This window comes from Poecilia reticulata, chromosome 18, assembly GCF_904066995.2.
Source record: "Poecilia reticulata chromosome 18, P_reticulata-male-v2, whole genome shotgun sequence".
NCBI lineage: Eukaryota > Metazoa > Chordata > Actinopteri > Cyprinodontiformes > Poeciliidae > Poecilia > Poecilia reticulata.
In genome coordinates, this window is record NC_088847.1 from 1,260,084 (window position 1) to 1,278,354 (window position 18,271).

The window sequence follows — 18,271 nt, forward strand, 5'->3', positions numbered from 1 at the left end:
CGTGCCCGGAACACCTCACCAGGGAGGCGTCCAGGAGGCATCCTTACCAGATGCCCGAGCCACCTCAACTGGCTCCTCTCGACGTGGAGGAGCAGCGGCTCTACTCTGAGTCCCTCCCGGAGGACCGAGCTTCTCACCCTATCTCTAAGGGAGAGCCCAGCCACCCTGCGGAGGAAACTCATTTCGGCCGCTTGTACCCGTGATCTTGTTCTTTCGGTCATGACCCAAAGCTCATGACCATAGATGAGGGTGGGAACGTAGATCGACCGGTAAATCGAGAGCTTCGCTTTGTGGCTCAGCTCTCTCTTCACCACGACGGACCGGTACAGCGCCCACTTCACAGTAGACGCTGCCCCAATCCGCCTGTCGATCTCCCGTTCCCTTCTTCCCTCATTCGTGAACAAGATCCCCAGATACTTAAACTCCTCCACTTGAGGCAGGACGACCCCCCTGACCCGGAGAAGGCACTCTACCCTTTTCCGGCTCAAGACCATGGCCTCGGATTTGGAGGCACTGAGCCTCATCCCGGCCGCTTCACACTCGGCTGCGAACCGCTCCAGTGAGAGCTGCAGATCACGTTCCGATGAAGCCAACAGGACCACATCATCCGCAAAAAGCAGAGATGCGATCCCAAGGCCACCAAAACGGATCCCCTCAACACCTCGGCTGCGCCTAGAAATTCTGTCCATAAAAGTAATAAACAGAATCGGTGACAAAGGGCAGCCTTGGCGGAGTCCAACTCTCACCGGAAACGAGCCCGACTTACTGCCGGCAATGCGGACCAGACTCTGACACCGGTCATACAGGGACCTGACAGCCCGTATCAAAGGGCCCGGTACCCCATACTCCCGGAGTACCCCCCACAGGGCCCCCCGAGGGACACGGTCGAACGCCTTCTCCAAGTCCACAAAACACATGTAGACTGGTTGGGCGAACTCCCATGCACCCTCCAGGACTCTGCTGAAGGTGTAGAGCTGGTCCAGTGTTCCACGACCAGGACGAAAACCATACTGCTCTTCCTGAATCCGAGGTTCGACTATCCGACGGACCCTCCTCTCCAGGACCCCTGAATAGACCTTACCAGGGAGGCTTAAGAGTGTGATCCCCCTGTAATTGGAGCACACCCTCCGGTCCCCCTTTTTAAACAGGGGGACCACCACCCCAGTCTGCCAGTCCAGGGGAACTGCCCCCGATGTCCATGCGATATTGCAGAGTCACGTTAGCCAACACAACCCCGCAACATCCAGAGCCTTAAGGAACTCCGGGCGGATCTCATCCACCCCCGCGGCCCTGCCACCGACAGGCTTTTTGACCACCTCGGCGACCTCGTCCCCAGAGATTGGAGAGCCCAGTCCAGAGACCCATGCTCAGCTTCCTCAACAGAAGGTATGTTGGTGGGATTGAGGAGGTCTTCGAAGTATTCCGCCCACCGGCCCACAACGTCCCGAGTTGAGGTCAGCAGCGCACCATCCTCACTATAAACAGTGTTGGTGCTGCACTGCTTCCCCCTCCTGAGACGCCGGATGGTGGACCAGAATCGCCTCGAAGCCGTACGGAAGTCTGTCTCCATGGCCTCTCCAAACTCCTCCCACGCCCGAGTTTTTGCCTCAGCGACAACCCGAGCCGCATGCCGTTTCGCCCGCCGGTACCTATCAGCTGCTTCTGGAGTCCCACAGGCCAAAAAGGCCCGGTAGGACTCCTTCTTCAGCTTGACAGCATCCCTAACCGAAGGTGTCCACCAACGGGTTCGAGGGTTGCCGCCGCGACAGGCACCAACGACCTTGCGGCCGCAGCTCCGATAGGCCGCCTCGGCAATGGAGGTACGGAACATGGTCCACTCAGACTCAATGTCCCCCACCTCCCCCGGAACGTGTTCGAAGTTCTGCCGGAGATGAGAGTTGAAGCTCCGTCTCACAGGGGACTCCGCCAGACGTTCCCAGCAGACCCTCACTACACGTTTGGGCCTGCCAGGTCTGACCGGCTTCCTCCCCCACCACCGGAGCCAACTCGTCACCAGGTAGTGGTCAGTGGACAGCTCCGCACCTCTCTTCACCCGAGTGTCCAAGACATACGGCCGCAAATCCGATGAGACGATGACAAAGTCAATCATCGAACTGCGGCCTAGGGCGTCCTGGTGCCAAGTGCACATATGGACGCCCTTATGCCTGAACATGGTGTTCGTGATGGACAATCCGTGACGAGCACAGAAGTCCAACAACAGAACACCGCTTGGGTTCAGATCGGGGGGCCGTTCCTCCCAACCACGCCTCTCCAGGTCTCACTGTCATTGCCCACGTGAGCGTTGAAGTCTCCCAGTAGAACAAGGGAGTCCCCAGGAGGGGCACTCTCCAGTACCCCCTCTAAGGACTCCAAGAAGGGTGGGTAATCTGAACTGCCGTTCGGCCCGTAAGCACAAACAACAGTCAGAACCCGTCCCCCCACCCGTAGGCGGAGGGAGGCCACCCTCTCGTTCACCGGGGTGAACCCCAACGTACAGGCGCCCAAATGGGGGGCAACAAGTATGCCCACTCCAGCCCGGCGCCTCTCACCGTGGGCAACTCCAGAGTGGAAGTACGTCCAGCCCCTCTCAAGGAGACTGGTTCCAGAACCAGGGCCATGCGTCGAGGTGAGGCCGACTATTTCTAGCCGGAACCTCTCAGCCTCGCACACTAGCTCCGGCTCCTTCCCCACCAGAGAGGTGACGTTCCACGTCCCGAGAGCCAGCTTCTGCAGCCGAGGATCAGACCGCCAGGGTCCCCTCCCTTGGCTGCTGCCCATAGCACAATGCACCCGACCCCTTTGGCCCCTCGGACAGGTGGTGAGCCCATCGGAAGGACAATTAAGGCAATTTTGGTAAATAATGGTGTCCACACAAAATGTTGACACTCAAGGAACATTCACTTAAGGTGTACTCACTTTTGTTGCTGGCAGTTTAGACATTAATGGCTGTATATAGAGTTATTTTGAGGGAAGAATAAATTTACTGTTATATAAGCTGCACACAGACAACTTTTCATTGTGTCAAAGTGTGATTTTGTCAGTGTTGTCCCATGAAAAGTGATACTTAAATATCTGCAGAAATGTGCGGGGTGCACTCACTTTTGTGATACACTGTATATTAAAACTAATGATGGTTTTAGGCAGTTTAATTCTTGAAGAAGTTAGTGGGATTACTAATAGTTAATAGTAACAATAGTTAGTGTTGTAGAACTCGAGACCGGTTTTGTATACATACTTATTTCCACTAGGGAAAAGTATGAGGGAAGGAAGGAAGGAAGGAAGGAAGGAAGGAAGGAAGGAAGGAAGGAAGGAAGGAAGGAAGGAAGGAAGGAAGGAAGGAAGGAAGGAAGGAAGGAAGGAAGGAAGGAAGGAAGGAAGGAAGGAAGGAAGGAAGGAAGGAAGGAAGGAAGGAAGGAAGGAAGGAAGTTTAGTAGACACTACAGCTGGATACTTTGACTCAAGTACAAACTGGAATTGATAAACACCTATTTTGTATAAACACCTATGTTGTATTTTAAAAGAATAATGTAAGCTCCTTGAAAAGTACCTGGATCAAACTGGATCAGGGAGGAAGGATTTGTACGGAAATCTTTCCCAGCATTTGCAGTCCCTTCAATCACCTGGAAAAGAAACGACAACTTCATTATTACAGCCATGTTCAAACTGGTGATGCACCAATCCGATGCATAAGGGCCAATCTATTGAATCTATTTCTATGCTATGTGCTCTGCACAAGTGTGGTCTACAAAACAAAACAAAACAAAACAAAACCAAAAACAACTGACCCAGGATGGGCCGAGGAAAACTCGGAAGGAGGACTGGCAACAAAACAAAAACAAAACTAGAGTTCATAATAAAGAGTCGTTTGATGTTCAGGTGCCAAAGGAAAACGAAAGAGTATGATGTCCAGCCGCCAAAGGTGGTGCAAAAACCTCGGGGACTGCTGACGCGGGAGTTAAGGTCTTGGACGTAGGTGACGGGGGAAATAAGGTCTTGAACATAGGCGACAAGGGAGCTGAGGCCTTGGAAGACGATGAAGGAGAACCCGCAGGGACCCATTAAGGCTGGCTGGAGGTTGGCCCGGAGGCTGCAGGGACTCGCAATGAGGCTGGCTGGAAACTTTGGAAATTCTCTGGGAAGCTATTTTGGTTCAAAACAATACATTTCAAGTTTTAAGTAAACACATGGCTCATTACAAACACATGGCTTTGTTTAATTCTCCAACACAAACCCACCATAACGATACAGGTGGAAAGAAAACACCAGGACTGCCTATAGGAGGAATTTATATCTAAAGCAGCAACTCCAGGCCTCAAGGGCCGGTCTCCTGCAACTTTTATATGCACACCTGAGTAATGAGGTCATCAACAGGACTCTGGAGGACTTGACTGCACTTAGGAGGTGATTCAGCTGTTGGATTCAAGTCTGTTGGACCAGGGAGACATCTAAGAGTTGCAGGACACCGGCCCTTAAGGACCAGGATTGCCCACCCCTGATGTAAAGTAATACGTTTCTCGGGATGAGTTGCATAGCTTCATTTAATTCGTTTAATTTCACAAGAGCTCATGGTACAAAGACAACTGTATAACAAAAACTAATAAGAGAAGATTCCATCCATTTTCTTCAGCTTATCCTGGGTCAGATCACGGGGGTAGCAGCTTAAGAAGGGAGGCCCAGACTTCCCTCTCCCCAACCATTTCTTCCAGCTTCTCCGGGGGAACCCCAAGGCGTTCCCAGGCCAGCCGACATAGCGGACATGTATATATTATATGGTTATATATGCTGTGAATGGTATTTTGCAACGTTTGAACACATTAATTCTAATCCTCCTCTCTGCTTATTATTTACTTAGCATTCCTAATTGCATTTGACTACAGGATGCAGTTGGTGATGTGGCTCAACACAAAACACAAACACCCTAGCTAATGCTAGATGCCACCATGCAGCCGAGTGAACACAGTTAGCCAGCTCCTCTGTGTTTCTGGCTGTAACACAGAGGAAGCCAACTTGATCCTTGTTGTTATGAATTAACACCACCACGCATAACAGCATGCCACCAGGCCGTGTAATGCCCTGCAGGGTCTAATACACCCTCACTGTCACACACCAGAGTTAAAAAAAGAATTTTATCTCTTTTTTATAGAGATAAAAAAGCAACCGAAAAAACATTAAATCTCAAAAATTTCAGTCCATCTTGAATTCTAGACGGTGGATTTGGAAAACTTGTGAAACACCTAAAAATATTGTTGATTTTAAGCAAATTATCTTATAAACAATAATAAAGACTCCGAATTGATTCCAAATTGATAATTTAATCTTATCTCCAGGGAGATAAGGAGAAAAGCCCTATTCCAGGGCAAAATATATGCAAAAAATGGGCTACCAAATTTGATAAATGAATTGGAATTAAAACTCAAGTGTTTCTGGAAAATTGTTTGGAAAATAGAGAAACAAAATTATAATTGGAGACATCAAAATTAGCCCAACAGGGGGAGGACTCCCTGTGACCTGACGACATCATTATGCTATCCAGTGAAGAAATTTTGCCCCCCACTACCCACAGCCAAGAATGGGAGACTGGGGCAGAAGAGCATGATTAATTAGTATGGAGAGGTTCTAGATATTGACTAGTCTCTTAGGAAATATTTTCAAAATACTCAAACAATCTTAGGATCACTATAAGACAGAAATGTTATACTCATTATTATTAACAATGTCATATTTTTGAGATGTTTGATCACCTTAATCTTAAGAACATTAGCTTAGTTGTAACAGGGGGCTGTAAGCCGTTCGCTTCTTGCTGTCCTGCCTCGTGAGCAACTAGCCACACCAACCCCATCTAGCTGTTTGGAACTCTGATTATCCTGAAGTGGCCCTGCAGCTACATTGTCCACCTTATCTCTTTCTTCATGCGATTGCTGCAAAAGATGGTTTGGGAACACGTGAGCTTCCAGCAGAACAATCTGGGGGTCATCAAGGCCAGTCGAGTGATCAGTGAGATGGTGAGGATTAGCCTGGATCTGGTGAGGACCTGGCTGTCGGTGATGAGTCTGGAGATGAGAAAGAACTTCATCCAGGTTATGTTCACGTCTCCGATAGAGGCTGCAGAGGATCAAGAACCAGCAGCCAGTGTCCGGGCCCAAAGCCATTACTGATGAAGAGAAGACTGTCTCTAGAAGCTGCCCGGACGGGGTAGGACGTCAAGCAGTTATGAATGGCAGCCGGCACTCCATCCATGGTGTTTGGCCGCAGCCAGTCCATGCCAAAAGCAGAGACCAAGCTCAGCAAACCTGTGGAGAAGCAATACACTGTGGTCAACTTTTCTCTTCAGGGTTGCCTGCCAGGTGAACGACTCCACCAACATGGTCAATTCTCGAGATGAGCTGCTGAGAATGACTGATGTTGTCGGCCCTGAAGATGGACATGTGGCTCTGTGCCGAGCTCAAGCGGCAGTGGTTCAACAAGCTGTTGATGACTGTGGAGCAGTCCGCACCAGCCTGGAGATGCTGTGCTTCCTGCTGATCATGTTGCAGTTTCCGGTTATCCTTGCTCATTTCAAGCCGCTGCAGTGAAGTATCGCAGCATGCACGACCTGTGGCAACACCAAGATCCTTCGGGGTGTTACTGGAGATATGGCCTTTCAAGGTAATATCTCTTGTCCTCTTGGAGGGGGACAAGATTCCTGGTGACAGCTGGAAGGAACGTTCCACTAGATAGCTTAGGATACACATGGACATACTTAATGATTGTTGTGGGGTGGTATTATATCACCCCAACAGAGGGACTGTTGAGAATAAATAATTCTGTTTTCTTCTATCTCTTTTAGATAGTTACAAAGCTAAAGATAAAGGAAATGACATGTTAGGAAACACCCTCAAAGCTAAGATTAAAGAAAATGAGACACTAAGGAATGCCCTCTTCGGGGTGTTGCTTAGACAGAGACTAAGAAATAGAATTACAAACTGTTCCTTGATGCCATTTTGTCCTGCTAGCTCCTAAAGGTAGCATTAGAAATAGACCAGTTGTATTTTGGTATTAATAAATGGAATCCATGAATTCAACTCACTGACTCTTCTTCAATCTCAAACATCAAGAACTTGGCATGGAGAAAGGAGAATTCTCCACAATACCCAACACCCAAAACTTCTTGTGTGCAAATTGTTATTGATATGCAAATCAATGCTTAAAGTGCTTGTTAATAAAGTGCAAAAAGTGCTCTTACAGTTCTATACAATGACTTAAGAAAAATAGTTCCAGTAATAAAAATATTTTCATTACACACTCAAAAAAATTAACTTAGGAGGTTATTACATAAACAAAAGAATATCATGTACTTTTAACACAATAATTTCATGTTTCAAACGAAAACATGATAAAATTATGTTGGATAAACGAGAAATTCAACAACTTCACTTTTATGAAATTTAATCATGTTGAGAAAACATGATTCATTTTAGTCAGACTGATCTTGTGCTGAAGACGACTAGCGAGATCATGGGAAATCACACGAGATCATGCGAGATAATCGTTTTGCGTGCTGGGAAAACTCCAGCGGCAGTTATGAGAAGCATAGACATAATATAAGAATAGACACCTCATGCATAGACATTATATAAGAGTAGACTGTCCAACACGAATACCATGTTCAGGCATAAGGGTGTTCATATGTGCACTTGGCACCAGGACACCCTAGGCAGCAGTTCGATGATCGATTTTGCTGTCGTTTCATCGGATCTGAGGCCGTATGTCTTGGACACTCGGGTGAAGAGAGGTGCGGGGCTGTCCACTGACCACTACCTGGTGATTAGTTGGCTCCGGTGGTGGGGGAGGAAGCCGGTCAGACCTGGCAGGCCCAAACGTGTAGTGAGGGTCTGCTGGGAACATCTGGTGGAATCCCCTGTGAGACGGAGCTTTAACTCCCATCTCCGGCAGAACTTCAAACACGTCCCGGGGGAGTTGGGAGACATGGAGTCTGAGTGGACCATGTTCCGTGCCGACTCAATCCAACCAAAATTAATTCTGTTGAGGAAGCTGAGCCTGGGGACTGTGGGTTGGGCTCTCCAATTTCTGGGGACGAGGTCGCCGAGGTGGTTAAGAAACTCCTTGGTGGCAGGGCCCTGGGGGTGGATGAGATCCTGCCGGAGTTCCTTAAGGCTTTGGATGTTGTAGGGTTGTGTTGGCTCACGCGACTCTGCAATTTCGCATGGACACCGGGGGCAGTTCCCCAGGATTGACAGACTGGGGTGGCCCTGTTCAAAAAGGGGGACCGGAGGGTGTGCTCCAGTTACAGAGGGGTCACACTCTTAAGCCTCCCTGGTAAGGTCTATTAAGGGGTCCTGGAGAGGAGGTTTCGTCGGATAGTCTAAACTTGGATTCAGGAAGAGCAGTGTGGTTTTCGTCCTGGTCGTGGAACACTGAGCCAGCTCTACACCCTCAGCAGGGTCCTGGAGGGTACATGGGAGTTTGCCCAACCAGTCTACATGTGTTTTGTGGACTTGAAGAAGGTGTTCAACCATGTCCCTAGGGGGGCTTTGTAAGGGGTTCTCCGGGAGTATGGTGTACCAGGCCCTTTGATACGGGCTGTCAGGTCCCTGTATGACCGGTGTCAGGGTCTGGTCTGCATTGCCGGAAATAAGTCGGGCTCGTTTCCGGTGAGAGTTGGACTCCGCCAAGGCTGCCCTTTGTCACCAATTCTGTTCATTACTTTCATGGACAGAATTTCTAGGCGCAGCCGAGGTGTTGAGGGGATCCGTTTTGGTGACCTTAGGATCGCATCTTTGCTTTTTGCAGATGATGTGGTCCTATTGGGCATGGGGATCAGTACCTCCAAATCCGAGGCCATGGTCTTGAGCCGGAAAAGTGAAGAGTGCCTTCTCTGGGTCAGGGTTTGTGTCCTGCCCCAGGTGGAGGAGTTTAAGTATCTTGGGATCTTGTTCACGCATGGGGGAAGAAGGGAGCTGGAGATCGACAGGTGGATTGGCGTAGCGTCTGCCATGAAGCGGGCGCTGTGCCCGTCCATCGTGGTGAAGAGAGAACTAAGTTGGGGTTCCCCCGGAGGAGCTGGAAGAAGTGTCTGGGGTGAGGGAAGTCTGGGCCTCCCTTCTGAAGCTGCTGCCCCCTCGACCCGACCCCAGACAAGCAGAAGAAAATGGATGAATGGATGGATGACTAAGATAGTCAACCTATTGTTTTTGTCGGTTTAAGTTTCTTTATTGTTTTAAAAAAATAAAAATAAATAATAATAATAATAATAATAATAATAATAATAATATAATAATAGTACTTATCAACTAAGTGCAATTTTTCCGTATTGGAAAAGAATTTGTATCGGCTGATATTGAACCTCAGATATTTGTATTGTATCGCAAGTGAACAAAGTGGATCGGTTCATCCCCAGGGATGAACTTAGCAGCTGAATGTTTTCATGACCATGGGTTTTAAAAACCAATTAATTTGACCTTGACAGTGACATATGATGATTCTGCCAAGTTTCCATTTCGAATGATGTCCAAGGAGAATTTTCCCTGCTCCTCACATGATGAGGACTCAGGAAGAGAAAACTCCACCCTACTCCATTGGAATTCAAGTCTGCAAAGATAAGGAAAATGCATGGAGAAAACACAAGAGCTAATTTAGTCTATCACCTAAAATACCAGATTGAAAGTGAAACGGCGCATAACTTACATGTGAGAGGGCCCCATGTTGCCTAAAGGATCAGACACTTTGAACTCCAGGCTGTCTGACAGAAACTCACCATGCGAATTGATAATATAGGCTATAGTTCTTTTGTTAAGCTCAATCTGAGGGAAACGCTCTGACACAAACATACCTGTGAAGAACAGTGAAAAAGTGTTGCGTTATCTGAATAAAGCTGCAGGGCTGCAGATCAACTGGTCATTTTTATACCCTTGTTCTTCAACCACTGTGGATTAATTAATTTTTTTGTAATTTTTAATGACAATGATAAATGTAGTACAGTAGACACCTGCTGATTCACCCAACTGTTTATTTTTCTATATAACATATGGGGTTCCATTTATAAAGTCAGAGTGAAAAGTTAACAGCCATAATTTGGATTATTAAGCAAGTCATATTTTTGTCATGCTATCTGCAAGCTAATGAAACATTTAGTTTGAAATACTTAGCTCCAACTGAAATTTTTAGCTCAAAACTAAATATTTAGTTAGCAAGCTAAATATTTAACTCCAAACATATTCAGTGAGCAAGCCAACTAAATATTTAGCTAGCTAATAGTTTTGCTAGCTCAGAGCTCGCTAAATACTTGAGAGCTCCAGATTGTGTGACAGAAACTCCTTATGTGAATTCATAATATTGGCTATAGTTCTTTTGTTAAGTTCAACCTGAAGGAAGAACTTTTGACATATTTAGTTAACTGAATATTTGACAAATATTTAGCTAGCTCAGAGCAACGAAGGCAGGACCACTATTTATTTCCGTAAGTCTGGTATAAAAAAAAAACAAACTGAAAAGTACAAAATGTCAGTGAGGGGAATGGACAAGCTTCCAGATGCAGGGCAGGTAATAACATAATTATTCTGACCTGTGGTAATGTTTTCAAGGTAGCCAAAATATGGTGGACGAACAATGCAGAATATCAGCTCCTCTTCTCTGCTACCACTATCCTGAGCCTTCAGCTCTTGAGAAGTCACAAAAATCACATATCTGCCATCGGGTAAAAGCTCTGGTTTCCAAAGTGGGACCAGCCTTATTACTTCTGGTGAAGATTTATCCAAAGGTTTGATCTGAAAATAGAACCAGCGGACGTTTGAGGCAAGACTACTCTGTCCATTGGGAAGCTTTTAGAACTCTACATTGCTAACAGATTACAAATATGAGGTACAAAAATCACATTAAGTTGCAAACTGGGTCCATTATCCCCCACCTGAATGGTGAAAAACACAGGCTCTGTTTGCAGCTGTCCATCAAGCAGAAAGCCTCGTCTGGAGGAGTCGGATGCTGTAAAAGTAAATCGGTCAATCTGTGATGGTCCTCCATCATGTCTATATGTTACCTCCAGCTCCTTTATATGTTTCTGTGTGAAGTTTGAGCCAGCAGTCAGTGTGACACCGGCTAGTACCAGCTTCCCGTACTGTGGAGGCTGTCGCAGAACAAAAATCAGAGCACTGGGTGGAGTGTCAGGGTCAGATAAGGAGAGGAGTTCTGGACCAAGGCTCATGGCAGAACCTTGTGGGACCTGGAGACCTTTGTTGGATGTTAGCGATGGCAGAACACGATCCACAATTTCCACGCACAGCTCAAAGCTTCCATTTCGGTTAGTCTTACCGTTGCTTATAACAAACCTGTGAAAATATGCAACACAATGGGTGTTAGTTTACTCAATCTGGCAAAATGCAAACTTACAAAAGCAGTCTAGTTCTTTGACTGAAACCTATATGTTGGATTTGATTTAGGTTATGATAGATTGATGCACAGTTAGTTCAAAGCAAAACTACAGTATATTCTTTATGTCTGGACTGGAGTGTTGTCATAAATTACAAGTAGTTAATTAGTTAACTAGCCCAGACTCATTATACAAGAAAACTACAATCAGCCTACAGTTTAGCTAATTATCCAGTCCAGTATTTACATTGCTTATTAAATGTCTGTTAAATGTTTCTTTTTTGGGGCCACGCACACAAAATGCTTTCTTATAAATTTTTTATAAGTGGTGGAGGCTTCCTCATTGGTTCCAACTGAGAGCTATTCATCAACCCCATAAGACGTCTTAATTAGCCAACTGTTATCCACAACGGCAACTAAAAAAGTATGGACCCCCTCACAGGTTTTTGCTACTTTGTCATATTTGAGTACTTCAAATCATCATATACATTCTAAAATCATCCAAGGCAACAGTACTACATGGGTGGAAATCCCGGGAAGGGTCGGGGGGGGGGCAGACCCCCCCAATCTTGGATAAGTCTAGAATTGTCCCCTCCACCCCCCCAAAAAAAAAATCAGAAAATAAACCCTTGTATTTAAACAATATCAATATGAAAAGGCGAAAGAAACAAAGAATGAAGTAAATCTGCTATTCATCGAAGAAAAAAACAAGTACATTTGTAGGGCCACCCCAGCCATTGTTAGAACAATGGTTCAGTCCAAAATGTATGAGTGGTACAGGCTCCGTCAGAGCCGCTGAAGTGAGGAGCCAACTGTGGCTCTGCAACACAAAAAAATCCCTTCAGTAAATACTTAAAGCAAAAGACAAGTAACACCTTTGATTTACTTTCACTGCTCAATAGGAAGAAACACATTAACAATAAAAATTAGGTTGCAGTTCATTACTTTATTACTTTGGGTGAATCATGATAAATCAAAACTAGCAAGGTAGCAAATATATGAATTATATAAGTTATCCCTTTAACTCTTATGTTAATGAGAAGAGTTTGAAACGGGAGGGAATAAGCACTACAACTAGCTGACAGCTCACTGTGTGGGAGCAGAGACCAGAGGGATAGAGAAAAACAGAAATGTATGGTTTTAACCATCTTCAATTCAGAGCCTCTAAAACGACATGCACACACAAAAATCTGAATATGTTTCAATAAAAACTCTGGTGCTTTGAGCATTAAGTTTAAGTTATGATACTTCCAAAACCTGTTATTTCTACTAGGGATGCTCCAATCAGGTTTTCTGCTGCCAATTCCGATACCAATCACCAATGAGGCCGATCTCTGCCTATCATCTGGATTGACTGTTAATTTTTTTGCTTTAGGTATAAATGCTACTGTGTGATCTGAAAAAAATTAAAAATTATCTGGCAATAAATTCACCTAATTTAGGCATAAAACATGCAAAGTACTTGCAGGCACAATACAGCAGCTATTCAGTCAAAAGGATAACTGAAAAACCGCCGATCAGAAAAATAATATTTAATAGCTACGTCTGTGAAATACAGGGTGGCCAACCAAAAAGTGGCCCACGTTACTATAGTATTACTGAAAGAACTTGAAATGCCAAAATCTTTACTCACGCTTTACAGAAAGTGCTGGAAATGCAGTGTTGGGCGCGCCTTAACATATTGTCATATATAGGTCCTTCTCAAAAAATTTGCATATTGTAAAGTTCACTATTTTCCATAATGTAATGATAAAAAATTAAACTGTCATATATTTTAGATTTATTGCACACCAACTGAAATATTTCAGGTCTTTTATTGTTTTAATACTGATGATTTTGGCATACACCTTATGAAAACCCCAAATCCCTGTCTCAAAAAATTAGCATATTTCATCCGACCAATAAAAGAAAAGTGTTTTAATACCAAAAAAGTCAACCTTCAAATAATTATGTTCAGTTATGCACTCAATACTTGGTCAGGAATCCTTTTGCAGCCTTCAATGCAGTATGACATGGAGGCTATCAGCATAGCATGTGGCTCTGCTGAGGTGTTATGGAGGCCCAGGATGCTTCGATGGCGGCCTTAAGCTCATCCAGAGTGTTGGGTCTTGCGTCTCTCAACTTTCTCTTCACAATATCCCACAGATTCTCTATGGGGTTCAGGTCAGGAGAGTTGGCAGGCCGATTGAGCACAGTAATACCATGGTCAGTGGTTTTGGCACTGTGATGGTTGTGCTGAAAAATGAAATCTTCATCTCTATAAAGCTTTTCAGCAGATGGAAGCATGAAGTGCTCCAAAATCTCCTGATAGCTGCTGCATGGACTGCCCTTGATAAAACACAGTGGACCAACACCAGCAGCTGACATGGCTCCCCAGACCATCACTGACTGTGGGTACTTGACACTGGACTTCTGGCCTTTTGACATTTCCTTCTCCTGAGTTTTCCTCCAGACTCTGGCACCTTGATTTCTGGCACTCTGCCAAAACCCCCAAAATCCTGTTGGGGCTTTTCAGCTACTTTTTCGTGGCCCACCCTGTATTACTTACACTCACCCGGATTATCGTCATGGTCAGAAAGTTAAACAAATGACCTGAAATTTAAGTCTTCGAGCTAGCAATGCAAGATGCTGGCTCTGTTCTCGTTGTTCAACCGCCACTACGAGCTACTGGTTGGTAGTTGTGCTCTGCTCCATATGTCTATTTCCCTGCATTGAGCCTCGATGTAGCCAAACTCCGTCAAGTGCTTGTTTTTTAAATGCCATATTATATTTGTTGTGTTGATGCATTTTGACGTGCTTCACCCCCAAAGTAAATTTCCACCGCAACACGCAAACTTTCCCGTTCACTCTCAGAGCGTTCAAGTTCCACACCACGTTTAGGATTTACTGCTGCGCGCTTGCGCAGTGTGAAGGAAAAAGGAAACAGCTGCACATGCAGGCTGCGAATCAGATGCAGGTCAGTGGCGCAAAAAGTGGGTATGCAGGGTACGCAACGCATAGGGGCGCAGCACCAGAGGGGGCTCAAAAACCCCGTCTGGAGGGGGCGGCGCGCCGATGATGTTTTCTCATACACTTCAGCGCGCCTTACGCTCCTTCAAAATGGCTACCCAGACATATTTAGAGCCTTAAGGAACTCCGGCCGGCTCCTTCACCTCGCGCACATAACGAGGTAAATGTAGCGAGTTTTACCCTTCACGTATCATCGCCTCGGGCTGGGGGGGGTGATCGGCAACAAGAGACCGTGATCCGCGATCACCGATCATACACTTTTTTCATGGAAATCGTGAAAATCTACCAACTTAGATTCTCAGCCCTCCAGGATATTGCAAATCCAAAAAGATTTAAACATAAAGCAACTTATAATTTGAAGAACACATAACTTGTATTGAGAGCCACTACTATAAATCTATATTTATGGAGAATTTTATCAAGTGGAGTTACTCATTAAAACTTGCTGTTATTAGCCTTAAATTTTTGTAAAGGTGTAGCAGAGATTATATCAATGCCACTGAACTAAGCTCATATCTAAACATTTATATTTTAGTTTGACTAAAATATAAATTTTAGTCAAAAATATAAATTTTTGTCAAATTAAGACAAGAAGCTCACTGACAATCAGCAGAAGTGCAATCATTCATTACTCAAAACTGGACAGGAAGGTCAGTACAATCTGCTTCAGTTTAGCATCTGATGAATCTGAGATCTTTCCCTCAGCCTTGATTGCAGAGAGAAGGTCCTGCTGCAGGAACGCCTTCTCAAACTTTGTGATCTTTCTGGGCTCCATCTTGTCCAGGTGTCCTCTGATGCCGGCGTAGATGACCGGCGTCATCTGAACAATGGCCACAGAATAATGGTGATTATTCAGTGGCCATTATTCAGGCCACTGAATAATGTGATTCAGTGGCCTCAATCACATTATTCAGGTGGATGCGAAAACACTGCACCCATATGTGTTGCATACCTTGCAAGATTATGCAGTGATTTAAAAACAAACATGAGAATTTTAAAATGAATCCTAAAATATACAGGCAGCCAGTGAAGTGAGGCTAGGACAGGGGTCACATGTTCCCTTTTCTTGTCAAAAGTCGTGCAACGACTGCAGCGATTTTTATATCAAAGATAATATTGATACAAATAAAAAGCAATTCTCAAATTATGATTCAGATTTGAAAGTGAAATATTTAAGCTATCCAAACACCAACTTGGCCCTATGTCAAAAAAAAAGAAAACAAAAAAACACCCTAAACCTCATAACTCTGTCACTCTTGGCAAAGATAGCTGTTTTAGAGTCATTACCACCACAACTGGTCGAGTCTTTTCCATCAATTTTCCTTGTGACATTTCCGTAAGATTCTTTATCTCCATCCATCCATTTTCTTCCGCTTCATTCGGGATCGGGTCGCGGGGGCAGCAGCTTCAGAAGGGAGGCCCAGACTTCCCTCTCCTCAGCCACTTCTTCCAGCTCCTCCGGGGGAACCCCAAGGCGTTCCCAGGCCAGCCGAGAGACATAGTCCCTCCAGCGTGTCCTGGGTCTTCCCCGAGGCCTCCTCCCGGTGAGACGTGCCCGGAACACCTCACCAGGAAGGCGTCCAGGAGGCATCCTGATCAGATGCCCAAGCCACCTCAACTGGCTCCTCTCGACGTGCAGGGACAGCGGCTCTACTCTGAGTCCCTCCCGGATGACCGAGTTTCTCACCCCACCTCTTAGGGAGAGTCCAGCCACCCTGCGGAGGAAACCCATTTCGGCCGCTTGTATCTGTGATCTCGTTCTTTCGGTCATGACCCAAAGCTCATGATCATAGATGAGGGTGGGAACATAGATCGACCAGTAAATTGAGAGCTTCGCTTTTTGACTCAGTTCTCTCTTCACCACGATGGACCGGCACAGCGCCTGCTTCACGGCAGACGCTACGCCAATCCGCCTGTCGATCTCCCGCTCCCTTCTTCCCCCATGTGTGAACAAGATCCCAAGATACTTAAACTCCTCCACTTGGGGCAGGACACAAACCCTGACCCGGAGATGGCACTCTTCCCTTTTCCGGCTCAAGACCATGGCCTCGGATTTGGAGGCACTGATCCCCATCCCCAATAGGATGACAACATCATCTGCAAAAAGCAAAGATGCGATCCTAAGGTCACCAAAACGGATCCCCTCAACACCTCAGCTGCGCCTAGAAATTCTGTCCATGAAAGTAATGAACAGAATCGGTGACAAAGGGCAGCCTTGGCGGATTCCAACTCTCACCGGAAACGAGCCCGACTTACTGCCGGCAATGTGGACCAGTCTCTGACACCGGTCATACAGGGACCTGACAGCCCGTATCAAAGGGCCCGGTACCCCATACTCCCGGAGAGCCCCCCACAAAGCCCCTTTAGGGACACGGTCGAACGCCTTCTCCAAGTCCACAAAACACATGTAGACTGGTGGGCGTACTCCCATGTACACTCCAGGACCCTGCTGAGGATGTAGAGCTTGTCCAGTGTTCCACGACCAGGACGAAAACCACACTGCTCTTCCTGAATCCAAGGTTCGACTATCGGACGGACCCTCCTCTCCAGGACCTCTGAATAGACCTTACCAGGGAGGCTCAAGAATGTGACCCCTCTGTAATTGGAGCACACCCTCCGGTCCCCCTTTTTGAACAGGGGGACCACCACCCCAGTCTGCCAATCAAGGGGAACTGCCCCCGATGTCCATGCGATATTGCAGAGTCGCGTGAGCCGACACAACCCTACAACATTCAGAGCCTTAAGGAAGTCCGGCTGGATCTCATCCACCCCCAGGGCCCTGCCACCGAGAAGCTTCTTAACCACCTTGGCGACCTCATCCCCAGAGATTGGAGAGCCCAACCCACTGTCCCCAGGCTCAGCTTCCTCAACAGAAGACATGTTGGTGGGATTGAGGAGGTCTTCGAAGTATTCAGCTCACCAGCCCACAACGTCCCGAGTTGAGGTCAGCAGCACACCATCCCCACTATAAACAGTGTTGGTGCCGCACTGCTTTCCCCTCCCGAGACGCCGGATGGTGGACCAGAATCGCCTCGAAGCCATGCGGAAATCTTTTTCTACAGCCTCTCCAAACTCCTCCCACGCCCGAGTTTTTGCCTCAGCAACCACCGGAGCAGCATGCCGCTTCGTCTGCCGGTACCCATCAGCTGCTTCTGTTGTCCCGATAGGACTCCTTCTTCAGCTTGACAGTATCCCTCACCGAAGGTGTCCACCAACGGGTTCGAGGGTTCCTGCTGCGACAGGCACCGACAATCATGTGGTCGCAGCTCCGATAAGCCCCCTCGGCAATGGAGGCACGGAACATGGTCCACTCAAACTCAATGTCCCTCACCTCCCACAGGACGTGTTCGAAGTTCTGCCACAGATGGGAGTTTCTTCTTCTGACTAACAAAATATCTTCTGTTTCTTCTTCACCCTGTCTATATTTATGCCTACCTCTACCAACAATTATGGCACCTGGTGATGTTAAGTCTGAAGTCCATACTTTCAAGGCCAGTTCACCACTTCTGTTTGATTCTCCAAGGTTTGATCTATTTTTTGTTTTATTGCCCAGACTCTACTGTGCCTCTGTGCCTGTGAGATTGAGTATTCACTTCCCTTATGTACTGGAAATCCCACCACCATGAACAAAAGCCAGTAAAGCAGTGAATTCAGACTTGTTTTAAGAAGCTCAGACAAAATCACAGTTTCCCTCTTCCATTTTTTTCTGTACTTCTGAGCTCCTACATAAGTACACTGCTTTTTTGTTGTTTTTTGGCTCAGGCTGCCTTTATTTGAGAGAAGTCAGACAAGAAAGTGAATAATGAAAGAGGTGGAAGACATTTTGCAAAGGACATCAGGGCAGGACTCAAACCGGTGTGGTCTTTGTCAAGGACTAAGGCCTCCATACTTGGATTGTGCT

The 18,271-nt window shown here is 46.4% G+C and overlaps 1 protein-coding gene across 7 annotated transcripts in view; it reads right to left on the minus strand.

Annotated features, from left to right (window-relative positions):
* Positions 1–18,271, minus strand: part of frem1a (Fras1 related extracellular matrix 1a) — a 206,831-nt gene that overhangs the window by 61,140 nt on the left and 127,420 nt on the right. For all 7 annotated transcript variants that reach the window (XM_081599272.1, XM_017310424.2, XM_017310426.2 and 4 more), the window contains 5 exons: positions 10,904–11,321; positions 10,562–10,763; positions 9,685–9,829; positions 9,459–9,588; positions 3,548–3,620 (listed from right to left, as the gene is read on the minus strand). In XM_081599272.1, the coding sequence (XP_081455398.1) occupies positions 3,548–3,620; positions 9,459–9,588; positions 9,685–9,829; positions 10,562–10,763; positions 10,904–11,321 (968 nt within the window). The remainder of the gene's footprint in view (positions 1–3,547; positions 3,621–9,458; positions 9,589–9,684; positions 9,830–10,561; positions 10,764–10,903; positions 11,322–18,271) is intronic.